General features: G+C 42.8%; 1 protein-coding gene across 1 annotated transcript in view; it reads left to right on the plus strand.

Moving 5' to 3' along the window:
• The window catches only part of ACER1 (alkaline ceramidase 1), a 116,679-nt gene that overhangs the window by 65,920 nt on the left and 28,880 nt on the right, over positions 1 to 21,879 (plus strand). The window contains exon 5 of the mRNA XM_030219763.1: positions 12,070 to 12,208. Within this exon, the coding sequence (XP_030075623.1) occupies positions 12,070 to 12,208 (139 nt within the window). The remainder of the gene's footprint in view (positions 1 to 12,069; positions 12,209 to 21,879) is intronic.

Raw genomic sequence — 21,879 nt, forward strand, 5'->3', positions numbered from 1 at the left:
GCCCAGCATCGTATCCATGACAGCGGCCAATCCAGGCCAAGGGCACCTGGCAAGCTTCCCAAACGTACAAACATTCTATACATTTTATTCCTGGAATTGTGGATTTTTCCCTATGAGGAAAAGCTAAAGCAGCTAGGGCTCTTCAGCTTGGAGAAAAGATGGCTGAGGAGAGCTATGATAAAGGTCTATAAAATAATGAGTGGAGTGGAACAGGTAGATGGGAATCGTTTGTTTACTCTTTTCAAAAATATTAGGACTAGGGGGCAGGCAATGAAGTTATAAGTAGTAAATTTAAAATAAATTTTCACTCAACATGTAATTAAACTCTGGAATTCATTGCCAGGGAATGTGGTAAAAGCAGTTAGCTTACTGGGGTTTAAAAAAGGTTTAGATAACTTCCTAAAAGAAAAGTCCATAAGCCATTATTAAGATGGACTTGGGGAAAATCCACTGCTTATTCTAGGATAAACAGCATGAAATGTATTGTACTGTTTCGGGATCTTGCTAGGTATTTGTAACCTGGATTGGCCACTGTTGGAAACAGGATGCTGGGCTTGATGGACCTTCGGTCTGTCCCAGTGTGGCAACACTTATGTTCTTATTCTGGCTTTATGACCACTCCCTCTCCTTCTCCAACTGCTCCTCACTACAGTTTAAAGTGCTTTCCAAGGCCTGGAGCTCCTCCAGCCTTGCTTGTATTCCTGTCTCTGCAGGGTCCCTTCCTAGGGACTTGGCACTTAGTTGCCTTATTTCTTCCATCTGCTGTCCAGTGGTTTTCCGTAACCCTTTCTGTTCTGCTTCTACAGCAGTATGGATACTCTGTAGTTCCTCCACATACTTCCCAGCTTGTTGTGCAAGAGCTCCTAATCAGCTCCTCTTTCTCTCTTGCCATGTCCTGTAGCTTGGCATGGTCTTCCTCCCACTTTTCTCTTTGACCTTGCAACCAGGGGCGTAGCCAGACACCCAATTTTGGGTGGGCCTGGGCCCAAGATGGGTGGGCAGAAGGTCTCTCCCTCTCTCACCTGCATGCCATATGGTCTCTCAAACATCACCCCCTCCACTGCATACCTTTTAAATAGCAGATTTTCACTGACTGTGAGCAGAAACTTATACACATTGCTCATGTTGGCCCCACAGCCTTCCCTCTGATGTAACTTCCTGTTTCCGCATAGGTGCGAATACATCAGAGGGAAGGCTGTGGGACTGGTGCGAGCAGTGTGTATCAGTGGCAGCTCACTGCAGGCGAAGATCTGGTATTTACAAGGTATGCAGGAGGGACAGTTGGGAGTTTTCGGCTGGTGGGGCTTAGGGAATCCCTGTTAGCCACATCATAGATGTGCTGCTATTGGGTGGGCCTGAGCCCAAAATGGGTGGGCCTGGGCCCACCTGAGCCCACCCTTGGCTACGCCACTGCTTGCAACTTGTCCTTAACCTCTGCCAGTTGTTGTTAGAGGAACTTCTTTTCTTCCCGTAGTTGACATGCACACATAGTGGCTTGCTACAATTCATCTGCCAGTATTTTAATATAGTAGTCCACTTCCTCCAACTCACTAGCTAGATCCTGAGAAGGGTCCTGAACTTCTACTGGGTGATCCTCAAGGGGTTCTTTCTCTTCCCCTGGCTGAGATACCATGGCAGACAGCCAATCCAGGTCTTCAGTCACCTCTAGACTACAGTGGTTGACTTCCTTTCACATTTTGGGCTGCACATGAGATACGCACTTAACCTCTACCTGTTGTCCATAACAGGTCCCCTTTTCCATCTTGGGGCTTCTGCAATTGGGTTGCAATTCACTCCTTTGCCCAGCCACTTGTCTGGCTTCCTGCCTTTATCAGGGCACTTAACCTCCTTAAGCCCTTTGACTTTTGGCAGGTCACTTAACTTGCTCCCTCTTGAAGACTCCATTATCTTTCTTCCTCCTGGTGCCTTTTTGGTTACTTCAGTACACTTTCTGTCAGTCACCCCTTGTGACTGTATCATGACCCTCTTTTTAGCCTTTCCCTCCTCAGCTGTGCCCCACTCCCAGGGCTGGTAGTACTCTGAATTTACAGGGCTTTGCTACAGGGATAACCAGGTTTTCTGTCACTCCCGGTCTCAAATGCCCATCTTGGAGTCTTACTTCTTCAATCCTTAAGGCACACTAACTGGTTCCCCACCAGTATATGCTGGCATACTGGCTTGGAACAATTACTCTACTCCAGGATTTCCAGCTGCTCCAGTTGCAGCTTCTCTGGCAGCAGTTTGGCCTTTACTACTTTTCTCTATGCACAGCTTGTAACTTTACTCTGCTCTGCAGTTTCCTAAGCCAGCTTCTCAATAGCAGCTCCAGTTCCAGCTCCACTTCTAGAGTCTAGAGTCTTGGCTGCTCCAGTACCAGTAGCAACTTCACTTTCACTTTTCCATGGAAGCTTTCTCCATTTTAGACCAGCTTCTCTGTTAATTGCACTGCCTCCACACAAGTTATGCTTTCCTCCAGGTGCACACTGTGCTTGATTAGGTATGCTCCCTAGTTTGCTAATCCCTCTGCCATTTGTAGCTCACTCTGAAACCACAACACATTCTCTTCCACTGTCTCTCTAGTCAGTCAGGAGGACTCAGGAACAGCTTCCAGAGTACTTGCTTTCACACTTTTAAACCTTATTTTCCCTCTCTTCTATCTTGCCAACTCTCCTGGCTAGGTGTGGCTTGTACAACAGCCCCAAGCACACTGTACTCTCCTGGCCAGTCTTCCTGTGTAATCCAGGCCAGAGTTTACTTGTTGTACTACACCACTGCAACACTTTAAAAAAAAAAAAAAACGCAGAGAAAATAAATCCTGCTTGTCTAGCACTTATTAACTCTTTAATTTCCCTAGCTCTATAAAGCAGAGCTACTCTCTGTTGCAAAATAACTCTCCTCTCGTGTGTCTGGGCAAAAAACTCTCTATTTGGGAGTCAATCCCCTTCTTATATACTCTATGAATATTCATGGATATTACATGTATTATCATTACTATTGGTTACATTTTGCTTACACAACCATGATCATGCATTGCTTACAAGAACAACTCTACATGAACAGCTCGTGAACCTGCTCAGGAATGTACAAACATCACCTGCTATTCTGCTACTTTCTCAGGAAAGAACAAAAACATCACATGCTAGATTCTCAGGAATATACAAAACATCATCTGCTGCCTGTATCCAAATACATTCTATCTACATCTCCACCTTTTTTTTTTTTTTTTTTAATGAAATCTCCGTGGTGTGCCAGCTGGAGATGGAGGTGGAGATGTTTGTAATAGCTTATAAACATATTGAGCAGAGTGACGTGTTGGAGCGAATGGACGAGGAAAACATAAAGAAAAAAGGTTAGGAATGCATTGTATACAACAGCAAAAAATAGTGAAAACAAAAATACCAATGACTAAATACTGGATAATAGGGCGGAGCCAGGTCCAAGGGATCCATTGCCACAATTGATCCCATACATCAGAGAGTAGGTTATTATGAATAGTAATATGAGTAGTTAAATTCCGTAGGAAAGCTAATTGTTTGTCAATGGCCTTTGAATTGTCAGATAAATTAAAACAGCACATGTCCTGAAACTCTTCGCAACCATGATGGTTAAGTAATAAAAGATAATCAATGGCTGCTCGATTTTGTAAAACTCCATGACGTAATTGCTGTTGCTCAGCATTAAGTAAACTAATAGCAGTGGAGGTTGCATTGATTGATTTAATTGCCCAACAGGCTAATTCACGAATATTTTTTGCATTTGCCGCTGCCAATGCAGGGACACCTATTAATGAAAATGCAAGTGCCAGATATTCAGTTTGACTCAGAAATTTAACATTATCATTGCAATTGGCAGCAAGGGTCATACGCTTGGATCGCATATGTGAGGAGTTAGAAAATAAAATATGTTTACTGGGAAGTACCATAGTGAGTCGACTTAGACAGCATGTAGTACCATCAGATATATTAGCTGGAATATAATTAAAGGTATACATTCCACATGACCAAAACCAGCCAGGGGGTAAATGAGTAAATTTATAAATATATGAAACATTTTCGTAGGAGCTACAATTTAACAAAGTTGGTCCAAAATTAACACAATTTGATCGGGTACAATTAACCATACGAGCACATGTCATATTGATACTAGCTATTTGATTGGTTCTCACATGCATTGCCAAAGTAGGCGGCAACAGGGTTTGTGTTCCCCAATTATGGTATTCATAAGAAGCATTTCGATAGGATGAATTAACAGGAAGCTGTGAATAAAACCAAGTATCATTTTGCATATCTTTAGGATCATGACATACTGGAATCAGGCAAGTTGCCAAAACTTCTCCAACTGCCTTTTGATGAGAAAGACAGAAATCAGTTTGGTTCAGTGAAATTGCAAACGCTTCCCAAATATTTTTTGTGGGAAGTAATTGTGACTGTCCACAAGGTATGTACAAACAACAACACAGTAGAAGCAATGTAATGGAATTAGCATTAAGCGCTGCAATAATAGCCACTACGAAGTTATCATCAGTCTTTTCAATATGAGCTTTTTCTAAAGTCTCTGTAGCTTGTTGACTCAAGGCTTTAATTTGTCCCCAAGTAACAGGAGCATTAGGTTGACGAGTCACTGACCGTTTGCGTGTTTGCATCTGCGGTCCTTGAAGGGTGAGTGTGAAATTGGGAATTGGGTTGTGAAGACCTTGATGCCACGACATGAGGTTTCACCCACTTTGCTGGAATCCACACCGGGCCAGAATCTGTTTGAACAGCAGCGTAACCACGACCCCAGGTAAGGAGAGGCACAGGGGAACTCCACTGATCAGAAGGTAGTTGTCGGTATATGACCAAAGGACGAGATAAAGGTGGGGCAGGAGTACGAAAATGTTGTTCAAATCTGGAAGAAAAAGTTTTTGTAGCAGGATTATTGATGAGATTGAGATGATTCAGTGTGTAAAGGATTTGTGCTAAGCATTCATCAATGCTTACTCTATGACGGAGAATACCGTCTTTTTTTGTAGTCAGATTACTTAAAGCAGTTTTCAGTGTGCGATTAGCACGTTCAACAATAGCTTGACCAGTGGAGTTATAGGGGATACCAAAAAGGTGCTCAATATGCCAGAGGGTCAGGAACTCCTGTAAGGAGGTGGAAGTATAAGCAGGGGCATTGTCTGTCTTGAGAGTTTTAGGAACACCCATGACCGCAAAAGCTTGGAGAAGATGAGAGCGGACATGAGATGTAGTTTCCCCTTTTTGTGCAGTGACCCACAAAAATCCAGAATGAGTATCAACAACCACATGAAGCTTAGACCATTGACCAAAAGGGGGAAAGTGAGTAACGTCCATTTGCCAGAGGCTATTAACTTCCAGACCACGAGGATTAACTCCAGGAAAAAAGGTAGTAGGAGCTGAAAAGGAACATTGTGGACAATTTTTGATAATAGCTCTAGCTTCTTCTAAAGAAATTTGAAACTGGCGAGCTAGGCTAGGTGCATTTTGATGATGAAGTTCATGACTGCAGTGTGCTGTGGAGAAAAAATGAAGATGGCGATCCGCTCGAGCATTCCCTTCAGACAGACCACCAGGAAAAGGTTGATGACTGCGGATATGACCTATAAAGAGAGAAGAAAGGCGATTCTCCAAGTAACCTTGGAGGGTTAACAGTAAAGCATAAAAAGAGGCATCCATTTTGAATGATACATAACTGTCGGGCATGCGACGGACAAGATTAGCACAATATTGACTGTCAACAATAAGATTCAGTGGTTGATCTGAAAATAAAGAAAGAGCCAGGATGATGGCAGCAAGCTCTGAACGTTGAGCAGAGGTTTGTGGAGAGGTAAATTTGACGTGCCATTTGTTCAGATTGTACCAAGTAACCACCCCACGAGTGGGACTACCATCTGTAAAGACGGTGAGAGCAGTAGGGAGTGGACGTAAAGAAATGGGATCATGAAGAGTGATTGGCAAAATGGATGTGCCCTGTATGCGAGGGTCTTTAGGATAGTGGCAATCTATAATACCAACATAAGTGGCTAAAATAAATTGCAAGTCGTCGGAGAACTGAATCATTTTTTCCCACTGCCACAAAGAATGAGGAATGATGAGTTTAAGAATGTCGAAACCAGTCATGAATGTTGCTCGCTCTCGAGCTTTAGTAATCAGCAAGGCTAGTTGCTGGGGCCATTGTGTAATAGTAGAATGGAGAGTATTCTGTAAATAGACCCATTCTATCAATTTCGGAGGAGTTGTATCTTGATATAAGACACCAAACGGTTGTCGGTGGGTGGGGTCTTTGAGAACGCAAAAACAAAAAAGGGCAAATGCATCTCGTCTATCTGTCCATTTTGTTTGTAAGATTTGATCCAATTGTGACAGAATTGTTTGTTGCGATGCAGTGAGTGTAATTAATTCAGCAGGTGTTTTATGACCTTTTAATGCGAGAAACAGGGGTTGTAAAAATTCTGTAGGAAGTTTCAAGTAGGGACGTAACCAATTGAGATTTCCTAAAATCTCTTGTAATTGATGTAATGTCGTGGGAGACTGTAAATTGAGATGAGGAGCGACAGGTTGGGCTGCAGCTTTAGTCATACGGAAACCTAGATATAAATAGGGTTCCTTTTCTTGAACCTTCTCTGAGGCAATTGTTAATCCTGAGGAGGCCAAGATAGAAATTAAAGTAGATTTCCAAGAAGGGGGAAGAGTTATCCCTGCAATTAGTATATCATCCATATAATGATATACCAAAAGTTGAGGGAAATAGGCACGAAATGGTTGCAAGGCTTGATGAACATAGTATTGACAAATAGTGGGTGAATTTAACATTCCCTGGGGCAAAACTTTCCAACAATACCTAGTAGTAGGGTGTGCATTATTGTAAACAGGTACAGTAAAAGCAAAGTATTTATAATCTTTTTCCTGGAGAGGAATTGAAAAAAAACAATCCTTCAGATCTATAATAGCTAATTGATAATCATAAGGAATCAAATTAGGATTTGGAATACCACATTGTAACGGGCCCATTGGTTCTAAAATCGCATTAATAGCTCGTAGGTCATGTAAAAATCTCCATTTTCCGGATTTTTTCTTGATCACAAATACCGGAGTATTATATGGAGAATTGGTAGGCTCAATGTGATTTAATTGTAATTGTTCTTCCACCAATTGATGTAAAATCAACAGTTTTTCTCTGGTAATCGGCCACTGCTCTACCCAAACAGGTTTGTCAGTTTTCCATTCCAAAGGAAGAGAAAAAGACATATTTATGAACTGTTAATCAGGTAGGATCAATGATGCATCTAATTGTTCCAAAAGGTCACGACCCCATAAATTAAAGGGTACTTGTAAAATACAGGGCTTAATATGTCCTAGAACCTTGGTATCGTTAGGATATGTAATAGATAACCATTGAGAACTTTGGGAGGCTGACTGAGTTCCCCCTATTCCTGTCACATGTGAAGTATCTTCAATGGGCCATTCCACAGGCCATTGTTTATAAGCTATGACAGAAACATCCGCCCCGGTATCTAATATACCAACAAAGGGCTTTTGTTGCAATAAAAATTGAGCAGTGGGTCGTGCATTAGAAACCGGTTTTAAAACTGCACTTACCTGTCGCGTAGATCCAAAGCCCCCTGTACGAGAGACAGTAGAAGGAATAGGTGCTGTAAAATATGGTAAAATAATTAATTGTGCCCACGAGTCCCCGGGAGAAATTGTTAAAGGTGATGAGGACCATACTTGAATTTTAACAATGCCTGTGTAATCAGCATCAATAACTCCAGGGATAACATGAATACCTGCCTTCGATGCAGAGGAGCGAGGTAATACTAAACCTACAGTAGCCGCTGGAATGGGTCCTTTAAAGATAGTATTATATACCAAAACTTCATGAGGTAAGATGGCAGTTTTACATTCCGCTGCAATAAGGTCAATTCCTGCACTACCTTGTGTAGCAGTAGTACTATGAGCAAAAGACCCTTGCACTCCCTTTGGACCGAGGTTAGGAGTTAACCCGGAGCAAAGTTTTTTGGGGGTGGCGGTGTGGAATTAATTGGATTAGAGCGACATTGATTGGCCCAATGATATCCTTTTTGACATCGAGGACATTTTCGAGAAGGTCGAGAAGGTCCTTTTGCAAAGTTGGCACCCCCTCCTGGGGCTCTACACTGAGCTCGAAAATGTCCTGGTTTCTTACAATTAAAACACGTCCCCTGTGGCTTATTACCTTTTTGTATAGCTCCTGCTAACAAATTCATAGAATAACCATGAGTCCCCACATCTGCACATGCGCTCAATAAATCTGCTAAAGTAATTCCTGGGCGATGAGCTACAGTCTGCAATGCCTTTTTGCAATCTGAATTTGCATTTTCTTGGGCTAATTTAATCAATAACTCTGTTTGCGCATCAAGATTATCAATTTGCCTAGTTACAGCTTCCTGCAATCGATTAACAAATTGAAGGTAAGATTCGGTTGCACCCTGTTTAATTGATGCAAAAGATTTTGTTGGTTTATTCCCTTCTGGTGTTCTTTTAAATGCTCGCAAGATACAAGTGCCTATGGCTTGAAAACAGGTATCGTTTTGTTGAATTTGCATATCAAGGGTTGAAAATGGTCCCGATCCATAAATTTGATCAGGCACCAAATTAGTCCCAGTGATAAGTTGTGCTGCTTGCTTATATTCATTATCCCACACTACATATTGCGCAGGAGTTAACAGCATACGGAAAAGGTCTTTCCAATCTTTTGGAGTCATTAAGTAACCGTTACTAATCCCTTCTATCATGCCTTGAACAAATGAACTTTTTAAACCTGATTCTACGATAGCTCTACGTAATTCTCTCAAAACTTGATAAGGTAGAGCAGTCCATTCTGCATGATGTGTTTCGTTCCCTGCCTCTATTGTTGTAGTTCTAGTAACTGGGTATAAATTAGGATTAGGTTCCGAATTATCCCATAGATCATCGTTCCAAATGAATTCACCATTTTTTCGTGCTTGCTGTATACCTAATTGAATTAAACTAGGTCGTTCTACGCTCTTTGGTGTTTTGGTAATAATAACGCTATCATTAGCGTTGTTGTTTTGGATATTTTCAATTGGTTTATTAGGGGTAGTAGTAGTAAAGTCAGGAGTTTTGTTTTGCTCTTCCCTTCCCATATCGGTGGCCAGCCGACAAGAAGGAGGAGAAGGTGTAGGTCCAAGAGTCGCGGGAGGTAAAAGAGACCAGGTCTTGCCTGGCAATTTGTTGGATATATTTTCGTTAGTAATGCCTGTCAATCCAGAAGAGAGAATTACTATAGTAGAATATATCTCTCTCCAAGTCAATAATATAGGAGTCGAAACTCTAGGCTCTAAACGAAACTGCTGCCCTATCTTTTCCCATGTTTGAGGATCGAATGATCCCTTCTCTGGATACCAGGGACATTGACAAACTATTTCCTCAATTAAACGCTCTATATCTTTAAGAGTTATTGGATTTCGGGAGGAACCATATCTTTGCGTTATAGTATATAGCTCCTGTGCATGTTGTTTATGTGATGATGTTAAATTTCCCCCCATACTTACAGTGTTCCGTAGAAGGAATGGCGCGCTGACTGTTCCAGTCGTAGTAAGTACGTCACGTTTTCACCGATCACGTCGGGGATCACCAGATGTTGCAAAATAACTCTCCTCTCGTGTGTCTGGGCAAAAAACTCTCTATTTGGGAGTCAATCCCCTTCTTATATACTCTATGAATATTCATGGATATTACATGTATTATCATTACTATTGGTTACATTTTGCTTACACAACCATGATCATGCATTGCTTACAAGAACAACTCTACATGAACAGCTCGTGAACCTGCTCAGGAATGTACAAACATCACCTGCTATTCTGCTACTTTCTCAGGAAAGAACAAAAACATCACATGCTAGATTCTCAGGAATATACAAAACATCATCTGCTGCCTGTATCCAAATACATTCTATCTACAACTCTCTTTAGCCTTTACACAGCCCTTCCCCCCCCCCCCCCCCCCCCCAGCTGTACTGAGGCCCCTATCCCTGCATATACGTGAGCTGTCTCTTCTACAGAGACACAAATATCCCCAAGCTGCCACCATATGTGAGTAGCAGTTGGCTATAGGTTTTCACAGACACATGAAGTTTGCAGTGCAAAATCAAAGGAAATTTTATTGGTAGAAAGCAATACAGTCTGTTCCCCTGTCACAGACTCTTTCCAAGCCTGGTCAGTAACCCCAATAATATTGACAGAAAGTGAAGGCACTCCTTTTCCTTTGCAGACTTCTGTTCCTAGGGCCACTTCTTGCTTCCCTGGGACTCTCCCACAGTATTGCAACCCAGCCAACACTTAGAGCGAATTCCTTCACTTAGAACCTCCTTCCAGGAGACCACTGACTTGGGATCAGTGGCGTACCAAGGTGGGGGCAGTCCGCCCTAGGTGCACGCCGCTGGGGGGGTGCCGCGCGCCTGTCGGCTCTTCGTTTTCATGCTCCCTTTGCCCCAGAACAGGTTACTTCCTGTTCCGGGGCAGAGGGAGCATGAAAACAAAGAGCCGGCAGGTGCGCGGCACCCCCCCCCCCCCCCCCCAGCGGTGTGCACCCAGAGGGGTTCTTTCGCTGGGGGATCGGGGGTTCTTTCGCCGGGGGTGGGGCATCGTGCTGTTCCGGGGGGGGGGGCGTTGCACCCGGGGGGGCGGGGCGCATCGGCGATCCGCCCCGGGTGTCAGCCCCCCTAGGAACACCACTGCTTGGGATCGGTCTCCTGGAGACCTCTTGCCTTGGGGCCTCCCTGGTTCTACACTCTCTCAGGGTATTTAACCTTCCTTCCCTCTGTGTCCCACTCTTCTAACTCAGGACCTGCTTTGGCAGATTAGCACCACCTACTTTCAGGCAGCTAAACTGCATCTTCTTAGTGCCATATGCTGTTAGGTGGCTAACCATTACTATTATGCTAACATTGCATTCTATCTCTGGTATTTGAATTCAAGTGCTGTTAAATGTGTACATTTTTGATAGTGCTTCACGATTCTATTATTAGGTTTCAATTTACTGTTTTCAAGTTTCTCTCTTTTATTGTGTTTATGTTTTTTCTTGGTTATTTTACTATTGTTATGCTGTTAACATTGTAAGTTTTATGTTATATTGTACCTGCTGTACACCGCCTTGGGCGTATCTCTTCATAAAGGCGGTTAATAAATCCCAATAAATAAATAACCAGCACCTTCAGTGAGAAAGTGTTCTTAGGGATACCTGCCGTCAGTCTCTCACATCCTCATATTATAAAGTTGAGATATGCACATCTCAAACCCAAGTGCACGTAAATGGCAAGGGGGCATGGTCTGGGCATGTTGTGGACAGGACAAGGGCATGGCAAGTTAATGAACATTTCTTCCCCATTTCAGAAGGCGTCTACATGTCTATGTCCTACAAGGTTGACTACATGAGTTACACCTGCTACCAAGCATGTTTAGGTTTTGGCAAACTGCTCCTATTAAGCAGCACTTCACTGCAGAGATTAAGGGAGGTTACTCCTTTAATCCGTTAGTGGTTTTTGTCCCCCCTCCCACACAACCACTACCACCACCAAAAGCTAAATTGGCAAGATATACCAGTCTTTCTTACAGTGCTGGTAGTATATGCCGGCACAAACAAGTTTATTTGCTGGTTTTCAACCTGTAGATATTTCAATGTTTTTTTTCTAAAATGGATGTTTATCTCATTCTCATTTGGCACATTAACATCTACTTCTCCTGTATTTTAGAACAGCCTCTACATCAGCAGATTCTGTTCTAAAATACTAGTGAAACTTCCAACTTATTCGTCCTGCCTACAATGGAGCTGCCAATGTAAATTTGCATATGTATTAAGCATCAAAATATTGCATTAATTTTCACCAACTGATAATAAACGTAAGTTGAGGTTATTAAAAAAATACATCCAGAAAAGCTTTTTATGGACCTCTCTTAAATATTCCTGCTCTTTTTATGTAATTTCTATGAAGATATTTTGTACTTCTAGAAGTTGTTCAAGACTGTGAGGTAAATTTGTATTTTATTGTCACTGTTGTTTGCAGGAATCTTCTCTGTTTATTTTCACATGACCTTAAGTTACGTAGGGCAGATGTTGGATGAAATCGCCATCCTCTGGATAATATCCATGGCATATGCCATCTGGTTTCCAAGATCCCAATTCCCAAGCTTCATCAAGAACAGGTATACAGGCTTGGTATCTGGGTGAGAGGGAGGAAGGGCTCAGTGGCAAAACCAGTATGCCCACCAACAATTTATTTGGTCACTGAAATCTAGTAATGGTAAGAGTTCTGGCTCTGAAGAGTTCACTTCCTTCATATCTGAATGCATATATGTGATAAGATCACCAGGGTCTCCCACATGGACTGAAGGATGGTAAGAAATGTCACACATGTGTCAAGGCTGGCAGAGGACATCCCACCCATTCTGAAGTTTTAGGTGAAAGGATGGCTGAAGATAGATCTTAAATGTTCTGAAGATATGACTGAAAGGATGATTGGACCTGATTCTGTTGACTTCAGTGGGATCACAGCTAGACTATATACTGTTACCTACATATGTGATGTTCAGGGTAGGGTATCAGGTAACTCTACTGGTTGCTCTAATAATTCATCTGCACCTACTGAAGTTCTATTTAGGGACTTCATTACACTTCTTAAAATATTCGCAAGTGCCATTTAACACACCAACAAATACAAAAGGAGTTTCCTTAAATGGCACAGGGTCACCTTTCTATTAAGGTATAAAACCCAAATTGAAAAGAGTTGACCATGTATCATTCATGAAAGTACGAAGTCTCCCCTAACCTTGTGCTTGGAGTGATAGGGCACGCTAGACTTTTCAAAGCATGGTTTGAAGCCTTGAAACAGATTTTTAATCCCTGAGGTTAAGACAGTCCTTGAGACCCTGAGATGATTATTAATCACATGGGTTAAGGAGACATCTGAAATCCTGACATGGATTAACAAACCCTGAGGTTAGGGAGGTACCCAAGACCCTAAAATAGATTAATAATCCATTTTAGGGTCTTGGGTATCATCTCTGATGTAGGACCAGAGATGGCCACCTCTGAAATGAGTCACAAAGAGGCTGGGATTTCAGGATATCCACACTGAATATGCATGAAATATATTTACACGTACTGTCTGCCCCTTATGCAATGTACTTCATATGATGAATATACTGAAAACAGTCCTCTTTGTAGCTTTTGAAGCCTAGACTTGGCCACCCCTGTGACACAACAACCACTGTTGAAAAGATACAATCTTTGCTCGACTATTTATTTATTCACTTATTTCCCATTCCTATATACCATTTCCCCATCCAAAAACAACTGATATATTTACATGTGAAATAAAAACATGAGCAAGTAAACAAAATAATATTAAAATTAAAAAAAATATTTAGTGGAAAGGAGAAATCCGGAAGCCCAAAAACTTTCCTTCTCTCCCTACTAAAGAAATAAAAGTGAGCATCAAATTATTTTTTTTTTGTTTGAAATCTTTTTTTTATTAAAGATTGACAATGAAATACAATTACAAACCCTGAATTCCCCAACCTCAACCCCATCCCCGTCAAAAGATACATATTAAAATTTTCAACTAACTTAAAATAATATAGTAAACAATAAGTGAAACAACAGCTTCGTCTGAGGCCAAGACTCTTCAGGCCCCAAACTACTCCACCGCAGCTAGGTGGGGTGCAAGTGGAGCGGCCACGCCCCCAAATGGATTTTGAATAAATTGGTGCCTATGCGAATTGACCCTTCAACTCAACACTGATGCCTGTTTTACAAAAGGTCTGCTTCCCCTGACATCAAAACCTGGCTACGCGTCTGCTCTACTGGCAGCTAACCCCCCTACCCACTGAATCCCCTTCCTGCCCTACCAAAAAGAACTCAACACAAGGTACTGAACTATTTAAAACAAATCGGAGAAAATATTTCTTCACTCAACGTGTAATTAAATTCTGGAATTTGTTGCCAGAGAATGTGGTAAAAGTAGTTAGCTTAGCGGGGTAAGTCCATAAGCTATTATTAAGATGGACTTGGAGAAAATCCACTGCTTATTTATAGGATAAGTGGGTGTCACGCAGTACAATACAACATGAATTTAGAGGATGTCTCTTTTTAACATGAATTTTGGGGATGTCTCATAGATAATGATTTGGCTGTATGTTATGACAAAATACTTTTGTCTGTCAGCCGTAGCAGTCTTTAATCATTGACTACCCCCTCCGTCCAAATTTTAATGAAAAAAGATATCATGTGAGATGTACTTAGGGCACACACTTATAATGGTAGGAAGAAAACTATTTGAACTACCACTAATCAATCAACAAAATAACTTATCTCATGTATCTTGTGAGTATAATGAGGAGCATCCAGGAACTTTCGTTATCCCGACAGGACCTGTTTCGCCAGATTGCTTTGTCAAGGGATAATCCTGCAAAGCCATCAATATATAACAAGAAAATTAAAAAATTACAACAAGAGTGTTGATACATGTGTAATCTCTAAATGCATTCCTCCTAAAAAACTAAGCTCAAGACTTACGGTTCCAGCTTCCTGGTATGTCTTATGCTCGCTCTATCTTGGTGAAAAAATGGCGGCGGCGTTCTTTTTTTATGTAAAAAATCAGCACCGGAACTACTATGTGCTTCCCGTACGTCATTAATAACGTAAGCGTCATCTGTGAATCGGCTATATGTTATACGCTGCAACCTTATAGAAAACAACCCCAATGCATATACGTATTTAAACCTCCTGGCTCGATTGGGAGTCAGGACAGCTTTTTCCCGGGCAAGGAATTTAAAGGAAATTTTAAGCCCTGCAATGTTACCAGTGACAAACACAGCAGAGCAGTCTATCAAATATGGTCATTACAAATGCAACAAAAAGAGTTGTAAAACCTGCGAGTTAACCATTGAAACAGATAGTTTTTGCCATAAGAATCACATTCATAAATTACACAGTTATACCACCTGTCAGACGACTCATATTGTATACAGCATTCGGTGCCCTTGTGATAAAATCTATATAGGAAAATCCAGCAGGTCGCTTAATGCCCGTATGACTGAACACAGATCTAGAATCACGGCAAGAAACATAGGTGCCCCACTAGTGCAACATTGCATCAACAAAGGTCACACTGTAGACACGTTAAGATGTCAAGTCATAGAACATGTGACTATACACTCAAGGGGAGGCGATCGTAATAGAAAGTTGTCACAGCGTGAATCTTACTGGATTTTTAATTTAGATACAATCGAGCCAGGAGGTTTAAATACGTATATGCATTGGGGTTGTTTTCTATAAGGTTGCAGCGTATAACATATAGCCAATTCACAGATGACGCTTACGTTATTAATGACGTACGGGAAGCACATAGTAGTTCCGGTGCTGATTTTTTACATAAAAAAAGAACGCCGCCGCCATTTTTTCACCAAGATAGAGCGAGCATAAGACATACCAGGAAGCTGGAACCGTAAGTCTTGAGCTTAGTTTTTTAGGAGGAATGCATTTAGAGATTACACATGTATCAACACTCTTGTTGTAATTTTTTAATTTTCTTGTTATATATTGATGGCTTTGCAGGATTATCCCTTGACAAAGCAATCTGGCGAAACAGGTCCTGTCGGGATAACGAAAGTTCCTGGATGCTCCTCATTATACTCACAAGATACATGAGATAAGTTATTTTGTTGATTGATTAGTGGTAGTTCAAATAGTTTTCTTCCTACCATTATAAGTGTGTGCCCTAAGTACATCTCACATGATATCTTTTTTCATTAAAATTTGGACGGAGGGGGTAGTCAATGATTAAAGACTGCTACGGCTGACAGACAAAAGTATTTTGTCATAACATACAGCCAAATCATTATCTATGAGACATCCCCAAAATTCATGTTAAAAAGAGACATCCTCTAAATTCATGTTGTATTGTACTGCGTGACACCCACTTATCTATTTTTCTACTTTTTGCATTTTGTTGCTGAGTTTTGATAACTTAACAAGTAGAACGCCTAATTCTTTTTACAGTATTTATAGGATAAGCAGCATAAAATGTATTGTACTGTTTTGGGATCTTGTCAGGTACTTGTAACCTGGATTGGTCACTGTGGGAAGCAGGATGCTTTGTCCCAGTATGGTAATGCTTAGGTTCTTATATTCTTATGTTCTTAGCTTGTGGCTCTGTGAGAAATCTGACCTAAGTGCTTTGGGAGATAATTTTCTGTAAATAGGGGTCCCAGAATGCCATAAATCTTTTTTGTCTCCTTGGAGAAAGTTGAGCCCCCCAGGACTCCAACAGGATGAGTTCATGCAATTTATTCTGCCAAAATACCGTATGGAAGTGGGGAATCTGATAGCCAGTGATAAAGAATATATTTTTTCCACGAAATGCAGGTTTCCCCAAAAATAACTTCGCCGCAAAGGTTTTCCCTCCCACTGTGACCAAAGAACTAAACAAGGCTCCCTCCAAGGATAACGGGATAGGGTAGTCTAGAACCAATTGAGTATACCTAAATATAGTTCCCCAGAACACTTGATTTGCAGTTCAGTGTGAAAGGCCATGAGAATATGAGTTGTCTGTTTGAGCACATTTCAGGCACCTGGAGGTGGTAGCACAACCTGCTCGATATGTTTGCAGTCACAAGAAATAAGCCCTGTGTATTTTTGCGGTGATGAGTTTCCTGCAGTTCCACACGGCCTAGGTATCTCCTTAAGTGTATTCAACAGACAACTAACATGAAGTGGGCGGCTGAGGTAATTTTTTTTTAAACTGTAATCTTTATTCAACATTTGTAAAATACAAATAGTACCAGTATCCATGAGAAAAAAAATTGAACAAGCCCTCCACATGTGTAACATTCAGGGAAGTACTCTGACATTGAGATCCAACGTCAGTGAACAAAGCCACCCCCTCCCAAACCAAAACTGAGATAGAACAAACCTCCCCCTAAAGCCCACCTTCTCCCCATCCCACCCCACCCCCGAACCCTAAATGCCCCACTTCTATGTGATCAGAACAAAAGGCGAGCAAGGAAGAAACAAATCATTCATCAAAACAGACACCTGCAAGCAATCAAATAGGAGTAGGTGTAGACATGGTAGTAGGGATCAGAGCTATGGGAATAAGAGCCCACAAGCCTTCATGCTGTCGCCTACATTCCTGCAATGAGGATATTATTTTATTATGCCTACGCAATTCCCCACATACAGACATCCACCTCTCAGCTGTGGGGACCGCATCAGATCTCCATCAATGAGCCAAGGCTATCTTGGTTGCCAACAGCAACAGCAAAACCAGTTTGGCAAGGTCCATGTGAACCTGCCCCTCCCCAATCACCCTGAGCAGATAAAGCTCTAAGTGCATCTTCCAGGGTACAACAAGCTATGCAGTGATATAACCCCAGACAGTAGATCAGTATCCTTGAACCTTAGGACAGGACCACCACATGTGCTCAAAATCCCCCCTATGGTCACATCTCCACCAACAAAGACCCCCCTGGTCTGCTCCAGGCAAGATACTCGCCTGATGGGTCAGTGTCCAGTAGAGCCTGTGCAGCAGTTGATACTGCATGCATTTGTTTATAGGCTGCTACAGCAGAACATTTAGTGGCATAAACTTGAAGTATATCCCAATACCCATCCCCCTTAGGCTCCCCTAACCAGACTTCTCAGGCATCTACATGATCATGCTGGGCCAAGCAGCACACCTGAAGCAAAGCACCATAGACTTGGGAGAGAAGTTTCTTCCCCCCCTCCCCCCTTTTAAACAAAACTACTTCCAGGGGGACTGCACTGCAGCTCTATGCAAGTGAGCAACGGGGTCGTGCCACAGCAACACATCCCTCACTCAAAAATACTGAAAAAAGGGGATGGGGATTTTAATATGAAGCTCTTCTTGCAGCTGGTGATTCATTATCAAAACCCCCTGTTCAAATAAGACCATACACCTTTGTGAAACCTAATTCCTCAAACTTACCAAGCAAGGAGCCAAAATATGGAGTGGAGAATGGGGTGTAATCCCTCAGATGACTGAGAGGATGTAAGGCACCCGGAAGATTAAGAGCTCTTCGACACAATTCTAATTGCGTCACCAAAGGGACTGCCAAGGGACTGTGAATCCAGTCCAGGTTCTGCAAAGTCAGAGTCACGTGAAACTTCAAATATTCCCGGCTCTCTCAAATAAGCCCTTTCTGTAGGAACCCAATAATTATGCATGGGCTGATCCTGACAGTCTTTCAGTGCCTTAAGCACTGTAGCTTGATAATAGATTTTTAAATTCAGAAGGCCTACCCCCCAACGCTACAGGTTGCATCAATCTTTGCAAGCCTACCCGTGCTCTTTTGCCCTGCCAAAGAAAGGCCGTAAGAATTTTTTTCCACTTAATAAAGAAAGCCTGAGGGAGAGCAAAGGGTAAGAATCATCATTTTCACAATGGATTCACGCCCCCACCACAACAGTGTCAACTTTCCCTTTTGCTCCAAATCTTGCTAAATTTTGGTCAATAACGGGGCATAATTTAATGCATACAGATCTGCCACTTGCATGGAGAGTTGTAACCTGAAATATCAAAACCCTTTAGTAGTCAATTGGAAGGGAAACAGAAACCCTAGTTTTGCAACTGTGGTATTGAACAGCAAAGCTTCAATCTTATCTGCATTCATTTTAAAACCCAAGTAGGAAGCAAACACTGCAATTTTGTGCACTATTCCCCCTACAGATATAGGAGCTATTCATGGATTGTTTCAGATAGCCGTGGCCAACGGTTCTATCACCAAAGCAAAGAGAAGAGGTAATATGGGACAGGCCTAGCTAACCCCCCTCTGTAAGAGAAAAGGATCACACTGAACTCCATTTACAAGGATTGTACTGCTGGGTTGGAGATTGTGAAGAAGGGGATAAGGGAACAGAGAGGGGGGTTACTGGCAGAGGAGAAGATAAGGCCCAGAGGAGGGGACAACCCAGATTCTTAGCTCAGGGAGTTCCACATATCAGGAGAAAGCACAGATCATTTTCCCCAGAGGGTTGGAGGCAGGGTAAAAACTACAATTCCCAGCGGACCTTGAGGAAGTCTTACAACAGAATCAAAGACTTCCTATCCCAGCAGCCCCCAGTGGAGCCCAAGGGAAAGGTAGGTAAAGGTGAAACCCAAGACACGGCGAGGAGCCCATGGAATGGAAGGGGGAAGAAAAGGAGAAAGAAGCGAGCAAGAGGAGCCAATGGAGATTGCAGCTCTGGCAAGATCTACAAGTAAAAGGTTCGGACAGCAGGTAACCGCTTGGTGCAGGGTCTTGGTAAACAAGGGAAGGCAGTGGCTATCGTTGAGGAGCCAGGGAGCAACGGGGTCAAGTAAGAGGAAGCCAGGAGATAGAGCTGGCCAAAGGAGGGAGGGGACCCCTGTGAGCTCTCTGCCTCTGAACTGCTGATGGGATTTCTAAACTGCTTGTTTGAACTGCCTGTTTGGAAGTGCTTGTTTTCTTTGAACTGCTTGTTTTTCTTTGTGGAACGTTTTTTGCTTTTGGGATTACTTATTTTGAATTGCATCATTGGGACTGCTGAGATTCATGTCCTGTTGGTTTATGAACTGCATTTTTGAAGCTGTGGAGATTCCTGAACTGCTTTGCTTTTGGAACTGCATTATTAAAAACTACTTTTTCTAAACTGTTTGTTTTTGGGATTGCATTCTTGAAACTGCTGGGATAATTTCCCTGGCGGATATCTCCGGAGCTGTGCTGAAATAGTACTGCTGACATACCTCAGGTCGGAGGGTACACCTGGAGGATTACAGGGAGTTGTACCTAAGTGGAATATCATATAGAAAACTTGGGCCGGAGGCCAGAGTTTTCCTGAGAGGAGCGGAGGGATCCTTCACAAGATATAAACTACAGACCTAAGATCAATGACTCTAAATACATTATCCCCCAATAAGCGCCCTTTGACCACCCCATTTGATCCACCCCAATCAATTTTGGTAACTTAGACACTTATTTTCGAAAGAGAAGGGCGCCCATCTTCCGACACAAATCGGGAGATGGGCGTCCTTCTCTCAGGGTCGCCCAAATTAGAATAATCGAAAGCCGATTTTGGGCGTCCTCAACTGCTTCCCGTCATGGGTTGACCAAAGTTCACGGGGGCATATCAGCACCGTAGCGAAGGCGGGACTGGGGCGTGATTAAGAGATGGGCGTCCTCGGCCAATAATGGAAAAAAGAAGGGCGTCCCTGACGAGCACTTGCTGACTTTACTTGGTCCATTTTTTTCTTGCGACCAAGCCGTGAAAAGGTGCCCGAACTGACCAGATGACCACCGGATGGTATCGGGGATGAGCTTCCCTTACTCCCCCAGTGGTCACCAATCACCTCCCACCCTAAAAAAAAAAACTTAAAAAATTTTTTTTGCCAGCCTCTATGCCAGTCTCAAATGTCCTACCCAGCTCCATGACAGCAGTATGCAGGTCCCTGGAGCAGTTTTAGTGGGTGCAGTGCACTTCAGGCAGGCATACCCAGGCCCATCCCCCCCTACCTGTTACACTTGTGGTGGTAAATGTGAGCCCTCCAAAACCCACCCAAAACCCACTGTACCCACATGTAGGTGCCCCCTTCACCCCTTACGGCTATGGTAGTGGTGTACAGTTGTGGGGAGTGGGTTTTTTTTGGGGGGGTTGGGGGGCTCAGCACTGAAGGTAAGGGAGCTATGCACCTGGGAGCAATTTGTGAAGTCCACTGCAGTGCCCCCTAGGGTGCCCAGTTGGTGTCCTGGCATGTCAGGGGGACCAGTGCACTACGAATTCTGGCTCCTCCCACGACCAAAGGGCTTTGATTTGGTCGTTTTTGAGATGGGCGTCCTCAGTTTCCATTATGGCTGAAAACCGGGGATGGCCATCTCTAAGGTCGACCATCTCAACATTTAGGTCGACCATCTCTAAGGTCGACCTAAATGTTGAGATTTGGACGTCCCCAACCGTATTATCAAAATGAAAGATGGACACCCATCTTGTTTCGATAATATGGGTTTCCCGCCCCTTCACGGGGCCGTCCTGCGAGGACGCCCTCATGAAAACTTGGGTGCCCTGTTCGATTATACCCCTCCACGTCTCCAATCTGGTGGCCAGTATTTTAGTAAATATTTTCATGTCCACATTTAACAATGCTGATAACTGGAGCAATGCACTGGATTTTTCCCAGGCTTGGGCAACACCACCACCTGCGCTTTGTACAGTGGGGGAAATAAGTATTTGATCCCTTGCTGATTTTGTAAGTTTGCCCACTGACAAAGACATGAGCAGCCCATAATTGAAGGGTAGGTTATTGGTAACAGTGAGAGATAGCACATCACAAATTAAATCCGGAAAATCACATTGTGGAAAGTATATGAATTTATTTGCATTCTGCAGAGGGAAATAAGTATTTGATCCCCCACCAACCAGTAAGAGATCTGGCCCCTACAGACCAGGTAGATGCTCCAAATCAACTCGTTACCTGCATGACAGACAGCTGTCGGCAATGGTCACCTGTATGAAAGACACCTGTCCACAGACTCAGTGAATCAGTCAGACTCTAACCTCTACAAAATGGCCAAGAGCAAGGAGCTGTCTAAGGATGTCAGGGACAAGATCATACACCTGCACAAGGCTGGAATGGGCTACAAAACCATCAGTAAGACGCTGGGCGAGAAGGAGACAACTGTTGGTGCCATAGTAAGAAAATGGAAGAAGTACAAAATGACTGTCAATCGACAAAGATCTGGGGCTCCACGCAAAATCTCACCTCGTGGGGTATCCTTGATCATGAGGAAGGTTAGAAATCAGCCTACAACTACAAGGGGGGAACTTGTCAATGATCTCAAGG

Source organism: Microcaecilia unicolor, chromosome 11, assembly GCF_901765095.1.
Source record: "Microcaecilia unicolor chromosome 11, aMicUni1.1, whole genome shotgun sequence".
In the NCBI taxonomy this organism is placed as follows: Eukaryota; Metazoa; Chordata; class Amphibia; order Gymnophiona; family Siphonopidae; genus Microcaecilia; species Microcaecilia unicolor.